Source organism: Nyctereutes procyonoides, unplaced genomic scaffold (assembly GCF_905146905.1).
Source record: "Nyctereutes procyonoides isolate TBG_1078 unplaced genomic scaffold, NYPRO_anot_genome, whole genome shotgun sequence".
In the NCBI taxonomy this organism is placed as follows: domain Eukaryota; kingdom Metazoa; phylum Chordata; class Mammalia; order Carnivora; family Canidae; genus Nyctereutes; species Nyctereutes procyonoides.
In genome coordinates, this window is record NW_026575052.1 from 10304760 (window position 1) to 10331747 (window position 26988).

Sequence of the window (26988 nt, forward strand, 5' to 3'; positions counted from 1 at the left end):
CATTGTGACCGGGGCTTTTATGAGCCTCATTGCTCAGTTATAAAAGCCAACCTGGTCCTGCCCCATAGAAAGAAAACATCTATCAAAGGCTCTGAGTTGGCCACAACTGGATTAAGTATGTTTGCAGCTCCCAATGTGAGCTGTTTGCAAATCGCCCAAGAATAATGAATGTCTCAGAGGACTCAGCAGGTCACCCGGGGAAGGCATCCGAGACCCTCGGGACACTCCCAGGCACCGATTCACTCTGCCTCAGGGATTCCCAGGGTCAGGAGGGATAAAGGGGCAATTTTTTCTCATCATTAAAGGGCAGCCAGTTGCCTCTGGGGTGGAATGCAGCATCTGTTTAACAGAGTAGAGGGTGACAGATTACAGCCGCTTGGGAAGAAGCATCCCATATCTAATTGAAAATCCCAGGGGAACTTTAGGTGGGTCATGATAATTACCCAAATTGGAGCGGGGCCAACAAGGTTTGATTCTTCAGCTCTGGCTGTGGCAGGACAGCGTGTCTGTGCAAAACCAGTGGCTTAGAAACTCCAGGAAGTAGATCAAGGGTTAGAAAGATGTCAGTGGGCGGTTCCCCTCACTGCTGTTGAGTGTGCGTGGAAGGCAGCACCCGGGAGGGACCAGTTTGATCTCCAAAAGTCCTTATCCTGACTCACCCTGATTCACTGAGTCATCACTGTGACAGTATGAAGCTGACACTTCACTTCTCTCCTAAAGCCCCCCTGATAAATGCTCTTAGCTTTGAGTAGGCAAGCTGGTCACAGCCAAGGGACACCTGTGCCCTGTTCTTAGGATAGGGAGCCCAGAAGTGGTCATCCCAACACCCTGCCAGCCCTTAGCACAGCATCTGCCCTCCGGAGGCCACTCAAGAAGCAGCAGGTGAGTACAGAGGACCCAATCACATACCTCAATAAAAAAGACAAGTTACATGTATCGAAAGCTTACCGGGTACCAGACCTGGTGAGTTTTGTGGGTTTTCTTATTTTATCCTTGCAAGCACATTACCAAGCCTTCATTTCACAATTTACAGGGTTGAATTTGAATTCCTGGGTTCCCAGGCTCCCAGAGCTGGTGAGTGAGGAAGGTGGGAGGTTTAACCCTGGCCCAACTTGGAATCTGTGCTTATACACATCCACTAGGCCCCATGGCCTCCACAGCCTCTTCTCAGCTCTGGGGCCAGCGACAATAGTAGAGACAAGACAAGCCCATGCCTGGCCCCCTGCTAGCCTCCTGAGCACTCCCAGACATCACCCAACCCTCAACTCCCTGGGCTTCACTTTTGTTGGTGGGTAACATGAGACTAACAATTCTAGGGGACAATTCATATCTCCTGATTCTTCCTGCATCCTTAAGAAAGCAGAGCTGAAAGATTACCTTTGCAAGCTGGGACCCTCCCCAAAAGTAAGGAGCCAAGCATTTGCCATTCAAGACAAATAAGGACAGGCTTCACATCATGTCACATGGGCACGACACCTCGGTTGCTTGCGCTTGCCAAAAGGAAACCCCGTGAGGACTCTCAGATTCTCCACCACTGCCCTGTGCAGCCCTGGAGAGTTAAATGTGCTCAGGTTTGGTAAGGATAGAGTCTCGACAAGTTACATGGAGATAGGGGGTAAACAATGTGGACCTTCTGGGGGGGGGCTGACGATCCCAGCAGGTGGGCCCCCAGCTGCAACTCTCCTCTCTTCCTTCAGGGCCATAGGAGAGGACACAGAACTCCAATTTGAGAGACTGGAGTCTGGACATGCCCTCAATACTACAATATTCAGCTGTATCTTTATATTAACTCATTTCTTCATCATTGCACATAAACAGATGGATGCTTGTTTATTTATTTATTTTTTTGGATGCTTGTTTAGACTAACTCAGACACACTGGAGTTTTATCTTTTTGCTTTTTAAGTACAGTTACAGATTTCTTAGCTGTAGCCTTTCCATGTCAATTAAAAATATAGGTATTTGGGCCTCCTTTGTGAGTCCAGGCTGGCTCCATGTTCACTGCCCTCAGTAAGTATTCCTAAATGACATGGTGAGCAATCCTGGGGGTGATGGAGTGTCAGAAATGGAAAGACCTCCCCCTCCTTTCACACATAAAGAAATAAGGTCCATGCAGGTGCTGAGAGCAGGCCCAGATTGTGGGGGAAGTTAACACAAATGTCCTACCAGGGCACCATGCACTTACCGGGGAGAACCCAAGTGGGGGTCTATGTACTTACCAGGGGAACCCAAGTGGAGGCCTATCTACTCACCAGCATGAACTCAAGTTTAAGAGACACTGGGTTTAATAGGTTTCTGTACTTTGGGACATTTCAGAGCCATGTACACTGTGATATTCCCAGGGACAGAGGGTTCATATACAGTGCTTCCTAGACTTATTAACCAAAGATCTGTCATTCACAAAGCTTCACAGAGAGCCAGTGATCCCCAGACACCCCCAGACACACCAGCACCACTGCCCTGCACCCAGCTGGAAATACTGCCCTCAGGGATGTATGTGGCCACACAGCCTTGGGGCCACATGATTCAGCATTTTGTTGCATGTGCCTCTGCTCTGCTCTGGAGTTGTTCCCAGGTGAGCCCAGCTGAAGGTATGTATGGTGCCCTGTACACCTGAGTACCCCCACAGCCTCCAACACAGACCCAGAAACCTACAGAGCCTATTGACTTGACAGATGCAAATGCCATAAAATGGGAATTATTTCAAACTGTTCTTCAAACTTCAGCAAAGGCCAAATGCTGAAAATTCTGAATGAATTCAAATTCTCCACTTCTCTGGGGAAAGCAGCTCAACACTGAGTGTTCTCCACTCTCCTTTTCACTGCTTGCTCGAAGAAGCTTCCAGATTTAAGTGAGGGGCCTGAGTGGCTATGCCAAAGAGCAGTTGTACCCTGTATGCTCACATGCCTATTGGATATAGAATAGCAGCAGCTACCATGACTAAATTCTCATCCAACCCTCACAGAACCCATAGGAGATAAGACTCTTATCTCCACTTAATAACATGGAAACTGAGGCTCAGAGAGGAGAAACCTCTGCAGGGAACAGAGCTGTGACTCATACCCAGTTCTGCTAGCTCCAAAGCCTGTCCTATTACCCACTCTGGTCACTGGCACAGCAGGGGAAAGGTGGTGTGCGTGTGCCCTAAGCCAGCCCAGAGGTGGGAAGTCCCTGCCGTTCAGAGAGACCCTATTCCTGGAGACCATCCTGCCCCGTTTTGAGCCCTGGAGCCTGTGAGGGGTCAACCTGAAGACCCCAAGAACCGAAGGGCAGAAGGGACTTACCCAGTGGATTCCATCTGAGGTCCGAGTCCTTGGTCCAGCATGAACTCGGCAGGTTCATGTCTCGCTCCTCTCCCCCACCCCTCTCTTTGTCCTGTGCTGATGGTCAGAGCATGCCCAATGTTGCCAGCCTCTCCTGGATGCCTGGACTTCTGATTTGCTGTAGGTATGAGCCTGGCCACCTGCCTGACCTCTCTGGAGGGGCTGCCCTGCTAGTCAGCCCCCCACAGTGGCCAATTGTGCCTGGAGAGGACTATAACAGGGTGAGGTCTTGGATGGCAACAGATGGACTGATCTTACAGTTAGTTCTAGAAGTTCTAGATCCATCTGAGGAATACATAAGACCTGCAAGTTCTTGAACCTGTTTGGTGAAAGTAATATTCAATGCATAGGATATTAAACATGTTAACACAAATCCCCATCTTCACTTTTTAAATTTGTGTTAATATTGTTACCATTTGTACCTACTACATGCCAAACATATATAATAAAATCTGAAAGCAGCACTATGAGGCATGAATTATCCCCACTTTACTTCACAGAGGAGAGCATGGAGACTCAGAGACTTAAAACAGTGCCCAAGGTCACACAGCATGAAAACAGCATAGCTCAAATTCACATCCAGTGGGTCCAACCAACTCCAGTGTCTAGACTTTCAACCTATCAGTACAAAACTTTGACACCCCCATGCTGCTGTATACCCTACCACCCCAGTAAAGATTTTATGTTATAAAAATAGAATAATATCAGTGCCAGGATAGCACAACATCATGGGGGATGTGGAAAGATCCAGACAGTCCTGAGCCTGATTCCCAGTGGCATTTCAAGTTAGCTGTGTGCACACAGGCAAATCTTCAGCCTCACTTCTAGTCTATGAAGTAAGAATAATAATACTTACAATAGAGTCATTATGATGGTTGAGTAAGATCTTAAGTTCCTGGCACATAGTAGTTGCTCAATGAACATTATGCATTAAGTATTTATTGAGCACCTACTATGTCGATGAGGGTGGAGAGTAAACTGGAACTCTGTCCTGCCAACCAGTGACACCCCTTCCTCTTCTGCTTATGTTGGGTCCTTCCCCAGAGCCACCTTTCAAAAGAATGGTCAGAATAATCAGGACTCACAGGATAAGAGTCTTTTTCAGAATTTTGGTGTGATCATTGGGGTTGTAATAACCAGGTCCTGGGCCTGTTGATGTCAGTTGTGATCCACGTTCAGTTTTTGATTTAAAACAAGACATTAATACCTTTGGCGACTGCTTCACAAGGGATTCACTGATATTGTAATGCCCTAAGAAGAAAGACATTTTAAAACAGAATAAGGAACTCTTCTCAAGTAAATGAAAAGCAGTATCTCATGCCTAAGAATACATTTAGCATCTACAAAGTGATATCACTCCACAACAGTCTGATAGAAAGGGCTAAAAACCACATTCTCCCTTTAGGGAACATAAGCCATGTGCATCATATACTTAGCTCACGTAATGCTCACAGCAGCCCAGCTAGATGGGTATTTGGCACCTCCATTCTAAAGGGGAGGAAATGGGGCAGCCTGGGTGGCTCAGCAGTTTAGCGCTGCCTTTAGCCCAGAGCGTGATCCTGGAGACCTGGGATCGAGCCCCACGTCAGGCTCCCGGCATGGAGCCTGCTTTTCCCTCTGCCTGTGTCTCTGCCTCTCTCTCTCTCTCTCTCTCTCTCTCTCTCTCTCTCTCGGTGTTTCTCATGAATAAATAAATAAAATCTTTAAAAAAAAAAAGAGGAGGGAATGGAGACTCGGAGATACTGGATGATTTGCCAAGAAGATTTCATCTAACTAGGAACTAAATTCAGCTTCCTCCTCTATAAGGTAAGAATAATTTTACCAACAACAGGGTGGTTAGGATAGTTGACTAATATTTAAGTTCCTGGCACGTAGTAGTTATTTAGTAACTACTCTGCAATCAACGAATATTTGTGGAGCACCTACTATGTGGACCCAGGGCTTCCCGTCTTCAAAGCCCATGCTTTCCCACCATGCCCTGTTTCATGAAACTGTGAGAGAATATCATTAATTTAGCTGTGCATAAAGCTTCAAGGAGGAAGAGAATGGCCCTGGCTGGGGGAAGAGGAGGTGGTCTCACCTCTAAATTGCCGGGAGCCCTGTCAGTGGGTGTAGGCGTTTTGGAGCGCAAAGAACAGTACTGAGCAAAAGCCTTGAGGATGTCTAGACCCTTTGACCCAGCCAGCTTTCCCATTACTCAGAAATTAAGGAAATTATTCAACATTCAGGAAAAGCTCTAAGCATAGAGATGCACACAACAGCAGCAGCTGCAGTGTGAGAAGGGGTAAGTGGCCTGAAGGTCCAAGACCAGGGGCACTGCAATGGGAACAGTAGCCCAGTCTAGGGGAACATGAGCCCTGGCCATGATAAATATGAAGATCATAAAGCCACATGGCAATGTTTTTTTTTGGGTTTTTTTTTTGGTTTTTTTTTTAAACTCTCTCTTTTTTTTAAATTTTTTTAAATTTATTTACGATAGTCATAGAGAGAGAGAGAGAGAGAAAGAGAGAGGCAGAGACACAGGCAGAGGGAGAAGCAGGCTCCATGCACCGGGAGCCTGACGTGGGATTCGATCTTGGGTCTCCAGAATCGCGCCCTGGGCCAAAGGCAGGCGCCAAACCTCTGCGCCACCCAGGGATCCCTCATGGCAATGTTTTTGAAAATAAAGGTGAGTGAAAATAATGCCTAAAAGTTCCTATCTACTATGATGACCTCTACATACAAACGGGTACTTCTAAATAAAAATGGGTGGGAACCCAGAAAACTGGTAGCATTATGCATGAGGAAAATCTTTCAAGTTTTCTAAACATTGTAAGATTGGTTTTGTTCTAAATAAAACTTATTTTTCCATTGCAAAAGCACTGAAAACAACAATACGGGGTGTTAGCAAGAAACATATTTGCAAGATTCTATTTAAATGTTACACCCAGTGGTGGCAAAGGTGAAGAGAAACAGGTGCCTCATAGAAGCAGGAGGATAAATTACCTCTCTGCTGAAGAGCAATTTGGTCACCAATATGGAAAAAAAATTTTTTTTAATATTTTACATACTTTTGACTTACCAATTTCACTTTAAGCAATTAATATAAGGACATAATCTTGATTGTACACAAGCTGTGAGCTACAAGGATGTTTGCTGCCTCTCTATCTATATTAGAGACCAGTTTAAAACAACTTGCATTCCCAATAAGAGGCCATTTGTTGGGACGCCTGGGTGGCTCAGGGGTTGAACGCCTGCCTTTGGCTCAGGGCGTGATCCTGGAGTCCCGGAATCAAGTCCCACATCAGGCTTCCTACAGGAACCCTGCTTCTCCTTCTGCCTGTGTCTCTGCCTCTCTCTCTCTCTCTCTCTCTCTTTCTGTGTGTCTCATGAATAAAAAAATAAAAACTTAAAAAAAAAAAAGAAGCCATCTGTTCCTTAACTTCTGGTACCATCATGCAATGGAATACCATACATCTGTTTCAAAAATTATATTCTTAGGAAGTTTTTAATAACATGAAAAGAGGTTCCCAATGTATGCTTAAGTTTAAAAAAAGGTAATGTCCAGTTAGCAGCTTTTGTAATATTGGTATACATCTCTTTTATTATGTTTCTTTTTCTCTCATGAATGAATGTGTGTGTACATATATATACACACATATATACACACACATATATATACACATATATATCTCATTCACAATGTGCGTGTGTGTGTATATATATGTATATATATATACACACACATTCATTCATGAGAGAAACCTTCCACAGGAAGGTTAAAGCAATGCTTGATTATCAAATGCTGAAAAGCAGAAGCAAGGTAAAAAAAAAAAAAAAAAGGCACTCATGCTCCTACGGCCCAAGAACCAAAGGTAAGCTCTGGTATATTTCCTTCTCGTCTTTTCCTGAGTGTGGCTGGAAGACCACATGCTGTTGAGCTCATACTGCAATTCCCCTTCTATAACCCATATTTAACAGAGGCTCTTCCCCTTATTCTAATAGCCTTTTTTTTTTATTATTTTAAGGAAAAATAGAGAGGAGGACATTTGTGATGTGCTTGGCAAATGTAAACTTTAGAAAATCCCACCAGCAAATGTGTGAAGCTGAGCCTTGTGCTCAGAGTTGAACATAGGCCAGTCTTGGCCCTCAGCCCCTGAGGCAGGGGCCCTCAGAGCAGCTGGGACAGGGACCCAGCAGGGATGCCCATCACAGTTCCACATCTGTTTTCCATCAGCGGGAGAAGAAACAACCAGAGTTACTTCAGAGAGGTCAAAGCTGATTGTTTATCGCAGAGAGGCAGGTTCCCCAGGCAAGTTTTGGGTGGGCGTTTGGGAGGGTCCTGAATGCAAATCCACCCATGGGACCCTGGGCCAGTTACCTGCATCGTAAGTGTCACTTTAGCCTGTAAAATGGGGACCAATAATAGTAGTAGCTCACCCTGAGCACATAATGGCGGGCTGGCCAATCACTCCACAGGGTTTGGAAATCATTTGATGAGAACTGTAAAGCCCCTGGCACACAGTAGGAGTTTAACTGAATTGGGTACCAGCCACCTCTCCCCTCCTGCTCTGTTACAAGGGACTAGGGGCTCCTGAGGAGCCTCTGGGAAAGAGTGGGCACCTGTGGCTGGCTGGGAAGGTGCCCACGTCCCGGGGCTCCCTGACAGGGCCTCAGGCCAAACTCCAGGGATGCAGGCTTTGTTCTGTATAAACAAACAAGGTGGGGCTTTGCCTATGATGATGCAAGGCAGGGGAGCTTTAGCCAGGGTTTAGCCTCCTAATTAGGGCTGGTTTTGTTATTCAGCTTCAGACTGATCTTCTCAACTTTAATCTGGATTTGGTGAAATCCAACATGCACTGCAATTTTATCCACACCCGCCTCCAAGAGGTGTGATTGTACCTGCAAACCCTCCCTGCTCCTCCCCTCAGCTCAAGACTCCCTGGGGGGAGGGAGAGGGGACCCATTGGGAAGGTCTGCTCTGATGAGGGCTCCCAGAGTGCCAGGCTGCAGCATCGCCTGGCCTCTGGAAACCTTTCGGTGAGGCTGGAAGTGGGGAGCAGGTCTGAGAGAAGAGGACAGAGCAATATTTCTCCCAGCCCAGGGAGGGAAACACTTGCTGGCCAGCTCTTGGGGCAGTTTCAGAAGTTGCTGTGGACTGACAGGGGCAACAGTGGCCTCAGTCAGACACCTCTAGGCCTAGGCCTGCCATCCGTTCGCCGTGTGATAATGAGCAGGCCACTTCCACTCCCTGAGCCCCCTCTCCTCACCTGAAACACAGGACTAAGCGTACAGACCAAGGAAGACAGATGTGTGGGGACTACAGGGAAAATGCTTAGCTCGGAGTAGGCACTCAGTAAATGGAGCCATCTTACCCTCTTGGGTGACTAGTTGGTGAAGTCACCTCCAGGCTAAGAAGAAAAGGAAGCATCTGGACACTCAGTAGTGCCCCCCGGTGGCCTGTGACAACACCTGGGGCGTGCGAATGTGCACGCTTGGGGTGAGAAGCTGCTTCCCCATCTGGTGGCCCAGATTGGGTATGTCTGGTCATGAAAGAGGAGGCCAACAGGCTGCTTTGGGGGCCATCGCCAGAGCAGCCCTCCTTCTTAAGGAGGAGACCAGGTCTTCTCCTCAGCTTTCTCCTTTTTGTTCAACACCTGGCCAATGTCCCCTTTCCCCACAAAGCATAACTCCTTCCAAAGAGACTCCCAATGCAGCAATGGTACCCCGCAGAGCAGCTCTGGTACATTAACCTTAGGTCAAGGCCGGTGTGCAGGGTGGCTGCTTACCTGGGGCAGGTCCTGTTTCAGGGATAGTGAAAAATCCTCTCTGGGTTTTGGACACAAACCCGGCTCGGGCAGAGACGTTGTTTCTCTGCTTGCAGCAAGAGACAGAGGCCTGGGAAGAGGAAGAGGGAGAGCTCAAGCATGGTGTGCCTGACACCTTCCCTTTCTTTGTCATCAGGTCTGGACAGGTGGCACATTGGGGTAAAATATTGCATTTAAACCTGTCCTCAGAACATGAACAGACATGAGTGGAAAAGCCACCCACCCTCCCCGCATCCTGACTGTGCCTTCACCATCACCCCAGCCAGAGTAGCCGAGGAGTTTGTGATCGCCAGCAGAGGTCTGGTCACCCCACATGGCACAGAGGACGGTGCTGGGAAGAGAGCCCGAAAGAGCTGGTTGCCAGGCTTGTGTCTGCCCCACACAGGGCGTGATCCTGTACAAGTTGTTCAATTCCTCTGAACTTGGGGTTTCTCGCCCGTGAAACACATCAGGTAACCCCAGCAGTCAACAGACATCACCTGTAGGACAGTGTCTTTTTTCAAGTCCATAACACTGACTATGCACATTGTTTTCCTTATTTTTTCTATGACTTTTATTCCTTTCAGGACACTTAGTCCTACATATCCCCACCCTGATTCCTTACTGTTCAAACAGCCCTCCGACAAACGCAAGATTTGGGGTTCACAAGGACATCATGTAATTTAAGATTATGATCAGATCTGTAGCACTCCCTCGTCTCGACTTTTCTGGACTGACCAGAAATTAAGAATTTTGACTGATCCACGCAATATACAGCATGTTTGGCACTCTAGAAACAATAGGAGAGAGAGAGGAAGGAACAAAAAGAAAAAAAGAACCCTGAGATCATTCTTCTGTTATATGTGAATCATAAATGTTTTAAATACCAATTTGCAGTCAGTCCCTTGTATTCATTAGATAAAGATGCAATAAAAATCGTGAATGCAGTGACCAAGAATATTTACTGAATGAGTGAAACTATTTGCTGGGGCCAGGATGGTTTGATTTTTCTGAGATACTCCTTTGTCAAAAAAATGTTTCTCAAGAAATGCAGATGGCATTTTGATTTTGTGTTTACAAAGGTGGAGGAATTTAGCTTTTTCCCAGGGTCCTAATGGCTAGAATGCGTGCAGGGAGGGCAAACAAAAACATCAGATGGAGGAGGCTAATTACTGGACAGAGGGACAGGAGCCAGGTTGCCGGAGAGGAAGTAATAACACAGTATGGGGAAAAAGGATTCAAACAGAGAGGTGGGGGATCGAGGTAAGCAAAGGCAAAAGAAAGGCCCTGATTGACCTCGCCTGCAGTGTGGCTAACAGGATTATCACATTTCTGCTTCTTGCCAGTTGACTCAACCATTGTTCTCTAGGTCTGAAAAAAGCCTCTTGTAGACAAAACACGATTTCAGCCTTATTCCTCATCCAGACAGAAAAACAACTGAAGGAGGGAGCATTTGTGTATACTCTGAGTGCATGTCACTGGAAGATTTCACCATTAGACGAGGAAAACAGTCAGCTAGCTCCACTGGCAGGTTGAAAAAAAAATGAAGCAGGTTTACTGTATCATGATGGGAAAAAAAAATCCAAGATATAGTTGAGTAGAAAATGCACATATACTGCAGATAGTGTAATCCTAATGCTGGAGGTAGGGATGGGGGGAAGAAGAGACTGAAAGAAACTGCACCTGTTTTTGATGGTGGGTTGCTTTAAAGGGCAGAATTATAAGAGAATTCTATTTTTCTGGTTCATCAGTCTCTAAAATGCGTGGATATATTTTATGAAGAGCATGAATTATTTTCACAGTCACATGAAAACAATAACTCACAAAAACCATGCACTTAAAACGGATGCATTGGCAGAAGGTCTGAGCTCTGACTTGGGAAATGGCCTTTTCTAGTTTAACAACTACATACCTCGGGGGGTAGTTCCTTCAATGTCATAAGCATTTATTGCCAGGATCTGTGTGGGACACTGGAGATACATACGATGCCAGGTGGAGACACCCAGAGGAGGTTGCGGAAGCAGATGCATGAAACACTAACTACCTCTCTCAGGAATAGCAAGGGTACAGCGGCCAAGGACCATCATTATCAGTTTCTTGGACCAGGCCTTGACCTTTCTCCTGTCAGCATAACAGCTTCCTAACTAGTTTTTCAAAATCTACTCTACCCACACTGTGGTCCATTCTCCTTATGACTGCTGGAGAGGGCTTGTTGAAAAAGTATATCAGATGATGTCATCCTTCTCAAAGGCTTCCCACAGAGAACCAAATTAAAGATCCCTCCCAGGGCTTTTAGGGTCCTGAATGAACTGCCCCCTGCCTACCCATCTGGCTTCCCCTTATCCCCTTTCCTCCTAGCTAATGCTACTCCAGCTACCTTCTTGTAGTTCCCCAGGGCTCAAGCTGCTTGCTGTCCCAGGACCTTTGTACCTGCTATTCCCTCAACTCTGGCTCTTCCATCAATTTTTGGGTCTCAGCCTCAGAGCCTTCTCTGACCACCCAGTCTAAAGTACACAATGCTGTCAACCCCCACATATTCTATCTCTCAGGCTCCAACTATTTGTCTGCCTCAAAGCTGGCCATAGTTTGTAATGATTTTGCTTGCCTGTTTACCAGTTTTGTCTTGAGTTCCCCACCGGAATCTAAGCTATATCACTGGTCTAGGACAGAGTAACCACAGGATCCACGAAGGGAGACCCAGCAGGGCTGGAACATGATGAGTGATCACTTTCCAGCTGTCTATCTGAGTGATCACTTTCCAGCTGTCTATCTCAGCCATCCACCTGTGCTCACTGATATGCAAATGGTCCCTTTGAGTGGGGTAAATTAGGGTAAATCCCTTCCCTTCCCTGAGCTCAGCTTCCTTTTCTGTGAATTGAAAAAAAAGATAACCCACTTCCATGGACTCTTGTGAATATTAAATACAGTATTGAATACATAATGCTTAGAACAGCACAGAGGCCTTGAAAACTACTTATAATCATCATCATCATCATCATCACCATCATCATCATTATTTTCAGATGCTGGTTATCCCAGGCATAGACTATCTAGAGCTGTGCTCTCTAATATAGCAGCCATTGACTATCAAGCACTGGAAACATGGCTGGTCCAAATCAGCATGTGCTGAAAGTATAAAATACACACTGGATTGTAAAGATAGATGGAAAGAATGTAAAACATTAATTTATTTGTATACTGATTAGATATTGAAATAATATTTTGAATATATTGGGTTAAGTAGAATATATTCTTAAAATTGATTTTATCTGTTCCTTTTTACTTTCAAATGTGGCTACTGGGAAAATTTATTCATTTATTTATTTTATTTTATTTATTAAAAATATTCCTACTGGGAAAATTTTAATGATGTATGTGCTCCCATATATTTCTGTTGGACTGTGCTGGCCTAGCAGGTAGGTAAATCACTTTGAGCACGTTATAATTGATTGGATCAATCTCAGGCAGGATCTTTATAGTCAGAAAAACAACTATTACTTATAAGTATTATAAAAGAAAAAGGAAATTAAAAATGATATACTCTAAGACCAAAATATTTTGTCATATGTCATAATAATATAAATACCTTCCATACAATTAATTTCTTATGTATTTTAGAGTGTTTCCACATTTGTTGTCTCATTTGCTTTTTATAATAACCCTAGAGGGTGAGTATAATTGGTTCCATTTTACAACTGAGGCTCAAGAGGTAACGTGATTTCCCCAAAGACATTTGGTGTCTCCACTGATGGCGGAATCCTTGTGCGCCAGGGGCTGGGCTAAGAACTCAGCTTGGATGACTTAATTTAACATCTGCATTAATACTGTGAAGTGGACACATTTCCCCATTTTGCAGATCAATAACCTGAGTCCTGAAAGCTAAAGGGACTTGCCCAGAGCCACGCAGTTACAAAGAGGCAGAGTCAACATTTCAATCCAACTCCATCTCTCAACCATTAATCATACTGTTCTCCCTCCGTGACTACAGAGTGATTGTAATTGGCAGAGCATTATATTAAAAAAACAATTTCCAATATGGAAATATGGAAATTTACTTTCCCTATAAGACCTAAAAGTAAATGGATGGTGACTGTAAATAAAGTGGGAAATAATATACTTATTATGGATAAGAAAACTGTCCCAGAAAAGTCTTGTGATAGGAGTGATTATAGTGAGGATTTTCCAGGGTGTGGTCTTCCCACTGCTTCCCACTGACCTCCGTGTTGCTCACATTTTTCTCTGGGTTCTGCAAATTCTCTATAAAGCCATGCACAGCCTCATGTATCCACTAGGCAGTCAACCACTGTTAACTGGTTTGTCAGTTGAATTAAAATGCTATTTCCCAAAGCATTCCCTCCAACCCCACCTTCATTTATTTTAGTAAAGCATTTATTCAATATGTATTTGAGAAGCATATGCAACATTCTTACATTGTAATGGTTTGGTGCAGGAGTTTCAAATTTGAGGACTTTTGCAAAGCTTGGCAACTGGAACATGCTGGAACAGGAATTACTGAAGTCTTTCTTCGAGACAAAACGTGATGGGATAGTGTATGTGTTCGCTGCAGGGGATTTAGAAATGATGGTGTCCAGTCGGGCACACTGCAAGGACAAAGCCAAAGGAATCAATGCTCTCCCATAGTCCCTTGGCTCTACAGGACAGATGTCAAAGGGATGGTGTCCAGCCCCAGGTCTAAAAGCATTTTGCAAAAGCTGAAACTCTAGCAGGTAACAATGATAAACTGACCTCAGGCTTTGAGGATTTGCTCTTCGAGAATGCAAGTTCTGACCCGTTTTAACTTCTGTAAACTAACTCAAATTATTCATCTTACATTTGGGACTTGGCAAAAATAATTTTGCCATAAATGCATTGCCACCCAATCCCGTTTCAGGCCACTTACACTTGACTCATCAGCTGTTGGGTAATTTATACGATGGGAAGCTTTAGACTTTCTTCCTGCAGCCAAGGCTTTCCTTCTGAGTAAAACCTCATGTCTTGTTTCTAAGATTAAGTAATCTGAATTGCTTAAATAATAGGTTTGCTTCTAATGTCTTAAAGGCACAAGGGTCGATGGGACTTGCTGTCCACACATGCCTCCTACCTTCCACCTAATTGCTCATTTCTTTTTTTTTTTTTTTAAGATTTATTTGAGAGAGAAAGCATAAGCAGGGGGAGGGGCAGAGGAAGAGGGAGAAGCAGACCCCCCCACTGAGCAGGGAGTCTGCCAGAGGGGGTCGATTGCAGGACCCTAAGATAATAACCTAAACTGAAGGCAGATGCTTAACTGACTGAGTCACCAGGTGCCCCCTAATTGCTGATTTCACAGAACCCTACAGTATTTTTGTTTCAGTAAAACCAATCTTACTCCTTCCAGGAAGCCATAATAAATTATTTTCAGGTTAAAAAAAAAACACACAACACCAGAATCAATGTTTGCCAAATGAAAATGGGCAAAAGCCATAGAAACTAAGTGATAACATCACTTTACACTAGGACGGTATGGCAAGTATTGGAGTCTGATAAAGCAAACAAAAAATTCTTATTATTTTATGGTTAAAAGCTTGAGAACATCGTCCCAGGTGTCCTCAGCTGGATAGGGGTCAATTGCTAAACAAGCACAGAAAGTGGGTGAGGCTATGGGAAGGCATTAGCCCTCACCCCCACCAGCTCCTCACCCTGCACTCGGTGGCAGTGGTTCTCACTATTTGGACCACGATGGCATACGGGTGGATGTGCTCCCAGGGGCCAAAATGTTCTCATCCAGAGTCTCAGCTGTTCAGAGTCTAACCCAGGGTCAAGTTCCAAGTCGGCCTTCTCCCAATTGTCAGGATTCACTGATGTTCCCAGAAGTAAGGTCACCCCTGCCCTCTATGTTCTTTGCCTTTGCATTTGGGGCAATAGTTAACTGAGTCCTTTCCATGGATTGTGGCACTTAATCCTCATAAAAAACCTGGGGAGTGGATATGATGATTATCCCCACTTTCTGGATGAGGACACTGGACCTTGTCTGCTAGTTGAAGGTGGAACCAACATTATTATCCAGGCAGTCTGCCCCCACTATATGATATAAATTAGATATCCATTCTAAAGAGGAAAAGTCAAAAGGAATAAACATGTTTTCATTTACAAGATGAGCAGCTGATAAATGACTCTGGGATGTTCTAGTTCAAGGAGAATCACTACCCTCTCTCTCTCCGCTGTCCAATGGGATAGGCACATCTTTCCTTTTTACTTCCATAGAAGGAGGCGGTAAGGTGAAACCATCCCCAGTGGTACCATTTGTAGCATGTCTATCTTGACTCACCCAACAGATGAGGCAAGCACGTTTTTCTAAAGCACTATATCCCAAAGTGTTTCTTGGCATACCAGTTCTATAAACTAGTGTTGGTGGTGGCAGAAGCAGGGAGAGAGTTCCAAAGCCAAATAAACTTGAGAAGCCTCATAGCGTGTTCCCACTTTGAAGATTGATAATACACACCACCATATTAAGTACCCTGAGAAATCCTACAATAAACAAGCCTAACTTGACATAACCAGTCTTTTCTGCAACTTACTAAATCGTAGAATCTCTTTGGCCTAGAATACTTAATAACACACTTTTGGGGGGAAAAACCTGCTTTAATTGTTCATTGGAGGCAAAGTTTCATAAAGCATTGTAATAGAATTTGTCTCAGAATACAGATGAACAAAAAAACACTCACTCATGCAACCTTCCCCACCCCTTGACTTTCTTTTAATTGCCGGGCCTGTAGGCTCCAATCTGGCCGCAATGCTGGCATCCGTGAACCTCTTTCCACCACCTACTAATTTTTCCAGAACCACTCCTGCCACCATGCAAATAGAGAAAGGCCATGAAAGTCTCCTCCCACTTGCCTCATTTAACCTCCTGTCAGCCTCATGAATAATCCTGGAGCAAAGATTTAGAATACATTAATGAAGCTCTTTAAATTATTTGGACTTAGCAAGATGACAAATCCACTCCAAAGGTTGGGTGTAGTGGTGACAACAGTCATCAGGAAGTTTCTAGAATTTATAGATCCACAGAGTTTTCTGGTCAGCCTCATCTACAATCACACTCCTCCTGGCTATACCAGTGTCAGGCAGATCTTTCTCTGATGAGGGTTACTTTTCATACACTCAGAGTCCTCAGATCCAGAAATGGAGGAAGTGCCACATGTGAAAGTCACCAAGGGTTGGGGGGGGGGGGCGGCAAAGGCATGAAATTCACATCGGTGTGGAAAAGAAGTAGGTAAGATGTGGGGTCTCCTAACTGATCTCCTTTGGCCACCGCAGGCTGGTTATAAGAACCTAAATGTCTGTAAATATAAATTCCATCCATCAAAGCAGGGAGGGGAAGTCTGCACAACTTAATGTCTGCTTTCTTTTGGGTTTGGTCTGAATTTTTTTTAAAGACCTGACAGGCTTGATTAGATTCTGTAATACTCGGACCTTCCCTTGGGCCTCTTCTCCTCCAGACGGCCCGGCCTCGTCGTTTGGAAAGTTACTGCCAACAAAGCCTAGTAGGGAGTTGATTGTGTGCTCTAATTTTGTCCCTTCTTTGGCACCAAGCAGGAATGGGCAGTGCCACTCACTGTATGGCAGAGAATTTCTCAGAGAGAGAACCTAGGAGTTGCAGGAGGTCTTGTTTGTGACTCAGGTGGTAACACTCATAATATTTAACATGTTTACAATACTCTGCAGTTTCAAAGGGCATTTCACTCATTGCCCAGAGCCTCCAGGGAGTCTCCACTTTTATGAGGTAGCTGGGACACAGAAGGGTGACGTGCTTGAGGTCACATCAAGAATCCTCAGCTGAGTCAGGCTCAGGTCTTAAGTCTTGTCTCCTGTGCCAAGACTTTGTGAGATGGCACTTCTGTTGCTGATTGCTTTCAGGTCTCTTTATGTGCAGGGCTTGGGGCAGAAAAAGAGGCAGAGGCATGGTTGTTCTGTGAGCTCACTAAGGGCATGTGTGACGTCCACGTCTCTGCTGAGACTAGAGCTAGCTCCAAAGTCAGTTCTGCCAAAGTCAAATTCCAGTAAGCGGCTGCATTCAGTGTGTCTTAAATGGGCCCTTTGTGTGGTGTTTTGTTTTGTTTTGAAATCAGTTCCATTGTCAGGCATTATAGTACATCTTTGCAATAGATTATTATAATTTTTATAATTTTTAAAGAGACAGATGGCATATGTGTTTTGTTGCTGCTAGTTTGTGTTTGCTTTCTTTTTCACTTTTCTACCTCAGCTAGTTTTACCCCAGTTTGATCCCTTTCCCCTTTCTGTATCTCTTCTTCTGGTCAATTTATAAATACTCAAATTAAGAACAAGAACAACAACAAATCCTTGCCCAAGTCTGGCCAGGGACATTGGCATTTCATATAGCTCCTTGATTCTTAGAGCCATTCACAAAGATAAAGACCAATCTCTTACAAAGAATGGAAGTAGAGAGGGGAGGAAGATCACTACATTTCAGCCTGTTGCCTGCTCTCATTTTGCTCCCAGCAGATTTCTCAATAATTTGAATAACCCAATTTAGACCAAGCAGTATAAAACATCATATTAAGGCGAGATCTTTTTCCTAGTGCCTCAGAATCTCAGGAAAACATCTGCTTAGCCCACTTCATGATGACAAAATTGACAAGGATGATCAGGTCCTATATATTCCGCCCCCCCCCCAGCCTCTCTTCCCACACTGGTGGAGGTAGTGGGGGGGGGGCATGACTTAAAGACCCAGGCTCTAATTTACCTGCATGACACCTGAGGCAGTAGTTATTCTCCTAATTAGAACCATGGCCTTTGGAGAGAAGGGACCAGATGTCCAATGCATGTTTATGCAATGAACAAAGGAAATTACTGATCCACTAGTGGCCTTACTCAAGGAAGGGGTTCTCACCATAGAGGGAAAAGTGCATGTCCCTTTCTTAGACAATGAGACATTGTTGAACACTGGAGATTGGTGAATGACGTCATAGAACCCGGGACCTGGAATACCATCCTGAAAGGAAGAGAACAGGGTGTCATTTCCACTGTGCTTTTTGGCAAGCCTTATATCCATTAACACTAAGCCTCATGCAATCCTCTGGGATAGGCACCACCACCACTTCACGGGTGATAGCCTGGCTCCACCATTTCCTAACCTGCCCACTCACTGTCTCAGTTACCAAGTGCTAGGGTTGGAATTCCAGCCTGGGTCTGGGTCCCCCAAAGCCCTGGCTCTCTCCACCAGGTCGCCCTGCATTTGAGAAGAATGCTGTTGTGTTTTTCATGCCATTAGAGAAACAAGCATAAGATGGGATCTTCGGTGTGGTTGATATGCAAGTCAGTGTGTGCTGAATGGGGAAGCCAAACCCAAGGGGAGGGAATGATGACCGATTTCACGTTAGCCGCACCCACCTGACTCAGCTTCCTCCTCAACCTCTCAGAAGAGAAATCAGGGAGTGTTTCTGTTTATAAAGCAAAATGAAACAAAAACAACCTTCATCCCAAACAAGAGCATTTCTAATTCTCAAACAAAGAGAGGCAGGCTCGTGAGGCTCACATGCTAAATGATGCAGGTATGATAGAGAGGAATAAACAGAAGCTTGGTTTCTAAGCCCATTTCTGCTTTTGCAGTTAATTGAGCTTTCATCTCATTTCCCAGGCTAGCTACCAGGGGGAAAGTATATGTTGACAGATGTTGGCCAAGCAAGTGGCATGAAATGATAAGGATGTTCTACTGTCTGGAGAGTACTAGGTACCTACTTGATGCCAGGAGCTTTTCAAAGGTTGCTTCATTTAGGGGCACCTGGTGGCTCAGTCAGTCAAGCCTCTACCTTCAGCTCAGGTCATGATCCCAGAGTCCTGGGATGGAGTCCCACATTGGGTTACCTGCTCAGTGGGGAGCCTGCTTCTCCCCCTCCTCTCCACTTGTGCTCTCTTGCTATCTCTCTCTCTCAAATAAATACATATAATCTCAAAAAAAAAGATTGCTTCATTTAATCCTCCAACAAGAAAGGAGTTATAATTCCCATTTTACAGATGGAGACACTGAGGCAAGTAGAGATGAATTTGCCCAATATCCCAATGCTACAAGTGGCAGTCCCTGAATTCAGTGCTAAGGACATGATGAACACAAACTCTTTGCAGTGGGAGGTGTTATAAAGTCCATTTTAAGGAAAGTAAGGCCCAGAGACATTTGGTCCACATGTAGCAAATGGCAAAGGCTAGATTTTAATCCAGGCAGCCCAACTGCAGAGCTTGCTGTCTCAACCTCTGCCACCCAGGCTCATCCTGGCTCCACCATCCCTACTACCTTCCGTAAGGCAGAAAGAAAGCTTAAGGTGCTACCAGGGCCTTCTAGGACTTTCCAGTCTGGCCTGAGCAGTGTGTGATTATGGTTTAATATATAAGATAGGGCCATCAGTGAGATTAACAGGTTCTTCTGTGCTGAATTTTATTTTATTTTAAAGATTTTATTTACTCACGAGAGACACACACAGAGAGGCAGAGACACAGGCGGAGGGAGAAGCAGGCTCTTTGCAGGGAGCCGGATATGGCACTCGATCCCCGGGACCCCAGGATCATGCCCTGAGCCAAAGGCAGATGCTTAACTGCTGAGCCACCCAGGTGTCCCTGTGGTGAATTTTAAATGCAGTGTAATCCTTTGAGCGTTGCTCGAAGCAGGTAGATACAGGGACGCTGATTCCCACTTTGTAGGTGGTGATGATTTGGGGTGCCCAGAGTTCGGGGGCTGATCACCAGGGAGAGTGGGGCAGGCCATGAGACATGCAATAGAAGTAGGTGCACCACCACCCTAGGCCAAGTTCAGAAGAAATCTGGCACGAGGGAGCAGATTCAAGGAGCTACAGAAAAACAAGGAAGAGATTTTTCTAGGCAGCTGTTTGTGGGCTTAGCATTTATTTATTGAGTAGCTGCTCACTGTGTGCCAGGCACTGTTCTGAGTACTTTACATGCAGTAACTCATTTAGTCCCCATTTTATTTTAAAGATTTTATTTATTTATTTATTTGAGAGAGAGCAGAGCAAGTGAGAGAGAGAGAGCACTAGTGGGGGTGAGGGAAAGAGGGAGAGGGAGAAGCAGACACCCCACAGAGCAGAGAGCCTGATGCAGGATTTGATCCTAGGACCCTGAAATCGTGCCCTGAGCCGAAGGCAGACACCTGACCGCTGAGCCACCCAGGCATCCCTAATCCCCATTTTATTTTATTATTTTTTTTCCTAATCCCCATTTTAAAGATGGGAAGAGATAAGTCTCAAGGTCACATGGCTAGAAACTATCAGAGCCAGAATTTGAACCCAGGTGGTCTTAGTACAAAATCTACTTTTTTTTTAATCGAGGTACGATTGACACATAACATTATGTTAGTTTTGTGTATATGGCATAATGGTTCAATATTTGTACACACTGGAAAGTGATCGCCACAGTCAGTCCAGTTAACATCTATCACCATACACAGTTACAGAATTTTTGTCTTGTGATGAGAACTTTTAAGATCTAGTAGTTCTTTTAAGAACTTTTAAGATCTCTCTTAGCAACTCCCAAAATGCAATACAGTATTGCTAACTGTAGTTGCCACACTGTACGTTACATCCCCATGACTTATTTATAACTAGAAGTTTGTACCTTTTGACTCCCTTCACCCATTTTGCCCACCCCAATACACATACAGAGTCTACTCTTACCTACTAAACCAAACTGATTTTCAAATGAGAATGTATAGGATAAAAGAAAAAAAATCCCACTGAGTTTGAATCAGGAAATTTTAGTCTTAATGCTGCTAAGAGCTAAATGACCTTGAGCAAGTCACATGGCTGGGCCTCAGTTTCCTCATTTGTAAATCAAAGATATTGTATTCAATGCCTTTGGGTGTCTCTTGGCTTCAAGAGCCCCTAAATCAAAGAGCTGAGGCAGGACATGTAACTCTTCCAGGTTTAAATAGTGAATAAGGAAGACACGCACCTCCAGCTTCCAGTCTACGCCACACTCCATACTGCCATCATCAGTTCACACAAACTTTCCCGGCACCTACCTGTGTCTGAGGAGCTAGAATTGCCTAATAAAATACAAGACGTGCAAGGCTGCTCCCTCCTACTCTGCCAGTTAAATTTGAACTTCAGATAAACAGCGAAAAGCTATTTTAGTGTAAGTATATCCCATGCAATATTTGGGATATACTTATACTAAAATAGTTGCTATTTATCTGAAATTCTACATTAACTAGAAATCTTGTGTTTTTATTTGCTAACTCTGGCAACCCCACCGGACCTTGATCATGTTTTACTTCTGCTATGTTGCAAACTGGTTCGAGTCCAGGCCAAATATGAAGAGGGCTGTCGCCTCTTAGCCTGGAGGGAGAGAGGACTGTCTGTTCACTCTTAAGGATATTTCTGAAAAGAGGCAGCACTATGCTGCAGCCAGCCCGTGGCAGCTTGAGAGGGTTACTGTTAGAATGTCAGAGATTTTGCTGGTGGTAGATTGAAAGCAAGGTGGGAGTATTTACACCGCAGAAATTGGCAAATGCCGTAAATCAGAACTTTCCTTTGTGGAGAGGACAGCTGGTTTACCAGCGCGCCGCTGCCTTCCCACGACACGCAGGTAGGTTTTTAAGCTCTTCAGAGGGAGACTTCCAACTGCAGAGCCTTCAGGCTTTCTCCTGCAACTGGTGAATGGCTGGCTGGGAGGGCAATAAAAATCCAGAACTTCCACTTCTGGGTAACAGTTCATACGACTTTTTGTGACTTGGGTGAGTTTAGACCTCTCAGGGTGGATCCCAGGAGTAAGAATCCAAGTGATTGGAACTGGAGTGAACTTAGCTGCAAAACCAAGTTTTCTTAGCCAAGACCACCCCAGAAGGCAAAAACGAAATAAACAGACAAAGCAAAAATGGGTGTAGTGAGGGAGAAGGGAAGAGAACTATTTAGCTGAGGTTGGCTGACTGCCTGCCCAGTGCCAAGAGGACCATGTGGATCCCATACTGTTGTCTTCCAGGCCTCCCCACAGTGTGAGGATTGAGTGGGTTTGATTCACGATTCCTGCAGAAGGGTGAGAGCAGCGCCGGTGTGTGGCCACTACTCTTGGCATTGCCCAAGACATCTGCGATGGAGCCAAAGCTTCCCATGGGGGTAAAAGACCTTGAGAGTGGGAGTGACCATGGGAGGACGAGTTGATGTGCTCCCACCCCTTGACCCAACACATATCTAGGTGACATTTGGTTGAAATGCACTTTGAGAGCCCTTTGGAAGGATTAGAGTCCCAAATGGCAGCCTCTGCAGGTACCACGGGTGGGACAAAGATCTATGTTCACTCAACCTTGGGATAGGTTAGACAGGCAATGAGGCGGCGGCAACAGGGAGCAGGGCATGTACCTCCTCACCCTAGATATGTCCATAGGTTATAGGAAGTGTTGCCCATATACTCCAGGTTACTCTGGGAAGTAACCTGGAGCCATTTATAGAGAGAGCCTGAAGGTTCTAGCCCTGATTTCAGAAGTTCTGTTCAATTAATACTTTCAAATCAGTGGTTTGTTGATCCATTTCTTGGCTTGGGAAGCGTAGTCTCTGTTGGATCATTGACCAAAGACCACACTAGAGCTGCCTTTTGACTCTTCAAAGATATTTCAACTTGCTTCGGTCTATTTTGGGGCTGGCAAGTTGGCTTTGCTCCGGAGCAGACAGAATGAATGAAAATCAGGGGTCTGCTGAAGGGCTTAGAAGTATCTAACAGGAGGAGGACGTGCCTGAGGTGGAAGCAGACCCCTGTGCTATGGCTAACCCACTGGTTTTACCACACAGGGATTTAGGGCTCTTGAGGGAACGATTTCTTTTGTACAAATGCCTCTAGTTTTAGGGGCTTGGGACAATGAGTCCATCGACCTTGTTGACTTCGTTGAAACCAGAAAGCTTTCCCTCAGGTTGACGTGGCCAAAGTGATGAGGACAGCACTGACTGCACGGTGGGAGAGCTGGCATCTGTCCCCAGGGCACATCCCCTTACTGGACCTCCTGCCCCTCATCTGTGAACCTGCAAGGAGGTGTGTGGGGTGGCTGTCAGGATCTGTGGTTTTCAGACCTCATCTCAGGAATCCACCAGGGAGCCAGGGAGAGGGGCCCGGAGTTGGCAGCACTTTTGAGCACCAGTGTTGCCTCTACCTGGCCTACCAGTGGGCTTCACTGTGAGACACCATCACAGAAAGGGTCCTTCTGCTGACTCCGGGGATGCAGGGCCACCGAGGCCCTTCTGGTTCAAACTATCTCAGACTCAGATTCATTCCTTGTAAGACACCCTTCCCCCTCCCTGCTTTCTCTCCCCACCTACCTCACCCCACATATATTTCTGTCTGGCCTCAAAGTTCCCACACCTCTGATCACAGCTGAAAAGGGAGGGAACATCCTCCATGCAGGGAAACACCACATTTTTGTTCAGAATGGGGGAGGATATCAGAAAGGAAAGTTCTCTGGGAGCCCTAAGGAACAAGCAGGAGAATGGGATGCAGTCTCTTGAGGAGATTGTTTCTGAGTCACTCAGGTAAGTGTGAGGAAGCCAGCGCAGTGGGGTCACTGGCCGCCTGCCAGATTAGAATGGGCCCAAGGTCTTTGGCCACAGCTGGCCCGGCAGGCTGGGTTACAAACATAGACAAGAGAAGTCAAGCCCTCATTTTTGAAGCACCGGTTATTGAGGGTATTGCCCCCGAGAGCACCCCTGCTCCTCTTTTTTTCAGAGCCCTCCTCTTGCTCGAATCTGGTATCAGTTTATTAGCAGCCCCTTGAAATCCCCCAACTGGAATATTGGCAAAAACTTAACAAACACACATGGCAAGCTCCTGCGGACCAGAGCCTGTGCTAAGGTGTGAAGACACAGCACAACCTGTTAGCTCACACGTTCTAGGAGTGGGATGGACGTGCACGAACGGATGGGGTGTGTTCCATGACTCAATGAATGTGGAGACTGGAGTGGGGTTCATTTGCTCTGTGCACTTTTGAGGGGTGCTAGGGTGAGGAAAGCACACCGATGACCCCAAGACTTCACAACGTACACACCTACTACCATCAGGCCAAGCAGAAGGTGGCCAGGGGCACAGGAGCAGCTGTCAGAGCACAGAGGAGGTGTCATTGCTTCCGTCCCGAGGAGACACATGGAACAGTGTCTGGGAACCAGGAGCTACTGCCTGAGCCCATCCTTACTCTTGCCTGACCCTGGCTGTACAAGTTACTCAATCCTCTTTGTGTCTCAGGGTCATTATGTAGAAATCAGGGATAATGATAAGACTCACTTCACAGGGTTATTATGGGGATTAAATGAGTTAATAAATGCAAAAGTCTTCGAGGGGTGCCTGGCATGTGGTCAGTGCCAGCCAAGTGTTTGTTATTTCTAGGAACATATACTACAGTCTCCTTAGGGAGGTGTGCCGGTGATGATATGGAGAAATCAGGCTTCCAGGGCAGAAAGGTCAGGCAGGGCCCTACTATGGTTCAAACGCGCAGCTGAGCGTACACTTGGGGTAATTATCCCCTTGAACATGGCAGTCCCTGCAGACTGAACTTCCTTTCACTTAAATATCCTGGACATGTAAAATATCCCTGGTCCAGTGCCTTGCCAAGTTAATAAGTGAAATATTATTAACTTCATACAAGTTCACCACAAATTAAACACAGGCCTATATACCATGTGGGAGGGTGGACTTACTGTTGGGCCCGACATATAAATGTCACATGTATTTTTAAATTGCACCCATCTAGAAGATACAGTGCCCACACGCTACCAGCATTCATTCATTTAAGTCTGGAAGGGATAAGTCAGGTTTAGAATCACGGAACAGTCATCCCCGGCAAGGGCCTGCCTATTATAACATCCTTGCTCTTAAAATGATGCGAAGATATTGTTAGCATTACACAGCTTGGAAAGCAGTGGCCACCGTCCAGAGGAAGATGGGAAAGAGGGAGGGGGAGGAAGAAAATGTCCATCGGGCTCCTGGGCTACATTCGGGCTCCTGGGCTACATTCTGTCCCGGATTAGGCATGTCTCCTCATGCACACAGAGTCACCCACACATCTGGAAATAATCCTAAAATGTGCAGGGAAGCAGACTTCGTTTCTAGCAGCACCAACTGCCAGTCCTGAAACCAAGCTCTACGAAGGATTCCCTGTACCCAGGACTCAGATCCATACAGGGCATGCGAGCTGGGCAGTGTTTCCCCACAAGGTTAGACTGATAAGGTAAGCGCACATTGCACAAGACGCCGATGCTCTGTGTTAAAGATGTGCTAAATGGGTCACAGAACTATTGTGCGGATACAACCAAGTTATGAGATCAGGCTCAGGGTGTGGATGATTAATGTTCTAAGAAGGGTGGTGAAACACCAGAGTTTTAAAATCTGTTTTTAATTTGCATTGCCTCACTAAATTATTGGGTGATGTTAAACAAGATCTTTAACTTCTCCGTGTCCGTTTCCTTCAAGAAAAATGAGAATAATGAGCATGGGACAAGAAAGTTTTCCCTCTCTCTCTCTTTTCATAGCTTGACGAACCTAAAAAATGATATAGCCCAAATTTTTCTGATGTTTCAGATGAGGAAGCTGAAGTTCTGAAAAGCCAAGAGACAAGGGATCCCTGAGTGGCTCAGCGGTTTAGTGCCGCCTTCAGCCCAGGGCCTGATCCTGGAGTCCTGGGATCGAGTCCCACATCGGGCTCCCTACATGGAGCCTGCTTCTCCCTCTGCCTGTGTCTCTGCCTCTCTCTGTGTCTCTTATGAATAAATAAATAAAATCTTAAAAAAAAAAAAAAGCTTCAAGTTTAAAAAAAAAAAAAAAAGCCAAGGGACTAGTCTAAGGATGCACAGCTCTTCAACGGGGCAGAGCACAGGGACCTGATTTACGGATCCCATGCTCTTGCCACAAAATTCCATCCTTCTTTACAGAAGACTTTCAAATGCTTAGTTGAAAGCTTCCATGTTGTTAAACCGATGCTGACTACATGTGGAAAGTGCGAATCAAACTTCTGAATGATTTCTTTTCTGTATTTGATGCTGCCTGTAGCCTTGGCTGTCTGCCACCTTGGTTCCTTCAGCAGAAACTTTTCTGAAGAGCAATAATAGCTAGAACACTAACTCGAAATGATGCCCTCTTCGGTTTCAGGATTTCAGTCTTCAGAATTAGATCACGTAGAATGGCACCTACGCACATTGCTTGACATCTTTCCCTCTCTTGAGCTTGGGCTGTTTTGCTAAGGCCTATTCAGAAACATACCTGCTGACTTTCAGAAATCAAATGTAGGGCTTCGCAGGCCACAAAAGGGGGTGTGGTTGTGTGTGGAAAGAACATGAGGCTTTGGAGTGAGCTAGACCTGGGTTTGAGGTCTAATTCTTTCCACGTTGATTCAGCAAATATTTATGTCGGGCCTCTTATGCGCCAAGCCCTGTGCTGTATGACCTTGGGTGGGTCATTTAACTTTCCTAAGCCTCAATTTCCTCTCCTGTTAAATTAAGATAATAAACCCTTCCTTTTTAGCATTGTTCTGAGGATTAGAGATGTGGTCTAAAAGTGACTGCACACAGAGAAGGCATCAGTAAATTGTGGCTGCTATTACTTTTATTGGAGGCTGGACTACAAGTGTTCTAGAGATGGACAATATATTATCACTGGCTTGACAAACGCGACACCAAACCCAAGAGACAGAGGGACAGTTAAAACAGACCCAGAAACTAGAGGGAGAAGAGAGGAAGCTCCTGAGCAAATATCTTATTTATCATCTTTGGGGAAAACCTTCAAGTAATTAAAAATGTGTGTGGTGTGTGTGTGTGTGTGTGTGTGTGTGTGCGTGCATCTACACCCACACTATATTCTTTATTATTTGCTTTCTCAGAATCCTAAAATGTCAGAAGTGAAAGGGTCTTA

At 45.3% G+C, this 26988-nt stretch overlaps 1 protein-coding gene across 6 annotated transcripts in view; it reads right to left on the reverse strand.

The window, feature by feature from the left end:
• The window catches only part of STPG1 (sperm tail PG-rich repeat containing 1), a 51428-nt gene that overhangs the window by 8574 nt on the left and 15866 nt on the right, over positions 1–26988 (reverse strand). For 5 of the 6 annotated variants that reach the window (XM_055332938.1, XM_055332939.1, XM_055332937.1 and 2 more), the window contains 4 exons: positions 17996–18097; positions 13539–13709; positions 9091–9199; positions 4408–4573 (listed from right to left, as the gene is read on the reverse strand). In XM_055332938.1, coding sequence (XP_055188913.1) covers positions 4408–4573; positions 9091–9199; positions 13539–13709; positions 17996–18097 — 548 coding nt within the window. The remainder of the gene's footprint in view (positions 1–4407; positions 4574–9090; positions 9200–13538; positions 13710–17995; positions 18098–26988) is intronic. The other variant, XM_055332940.1, reaches the window with a different exon arrangement.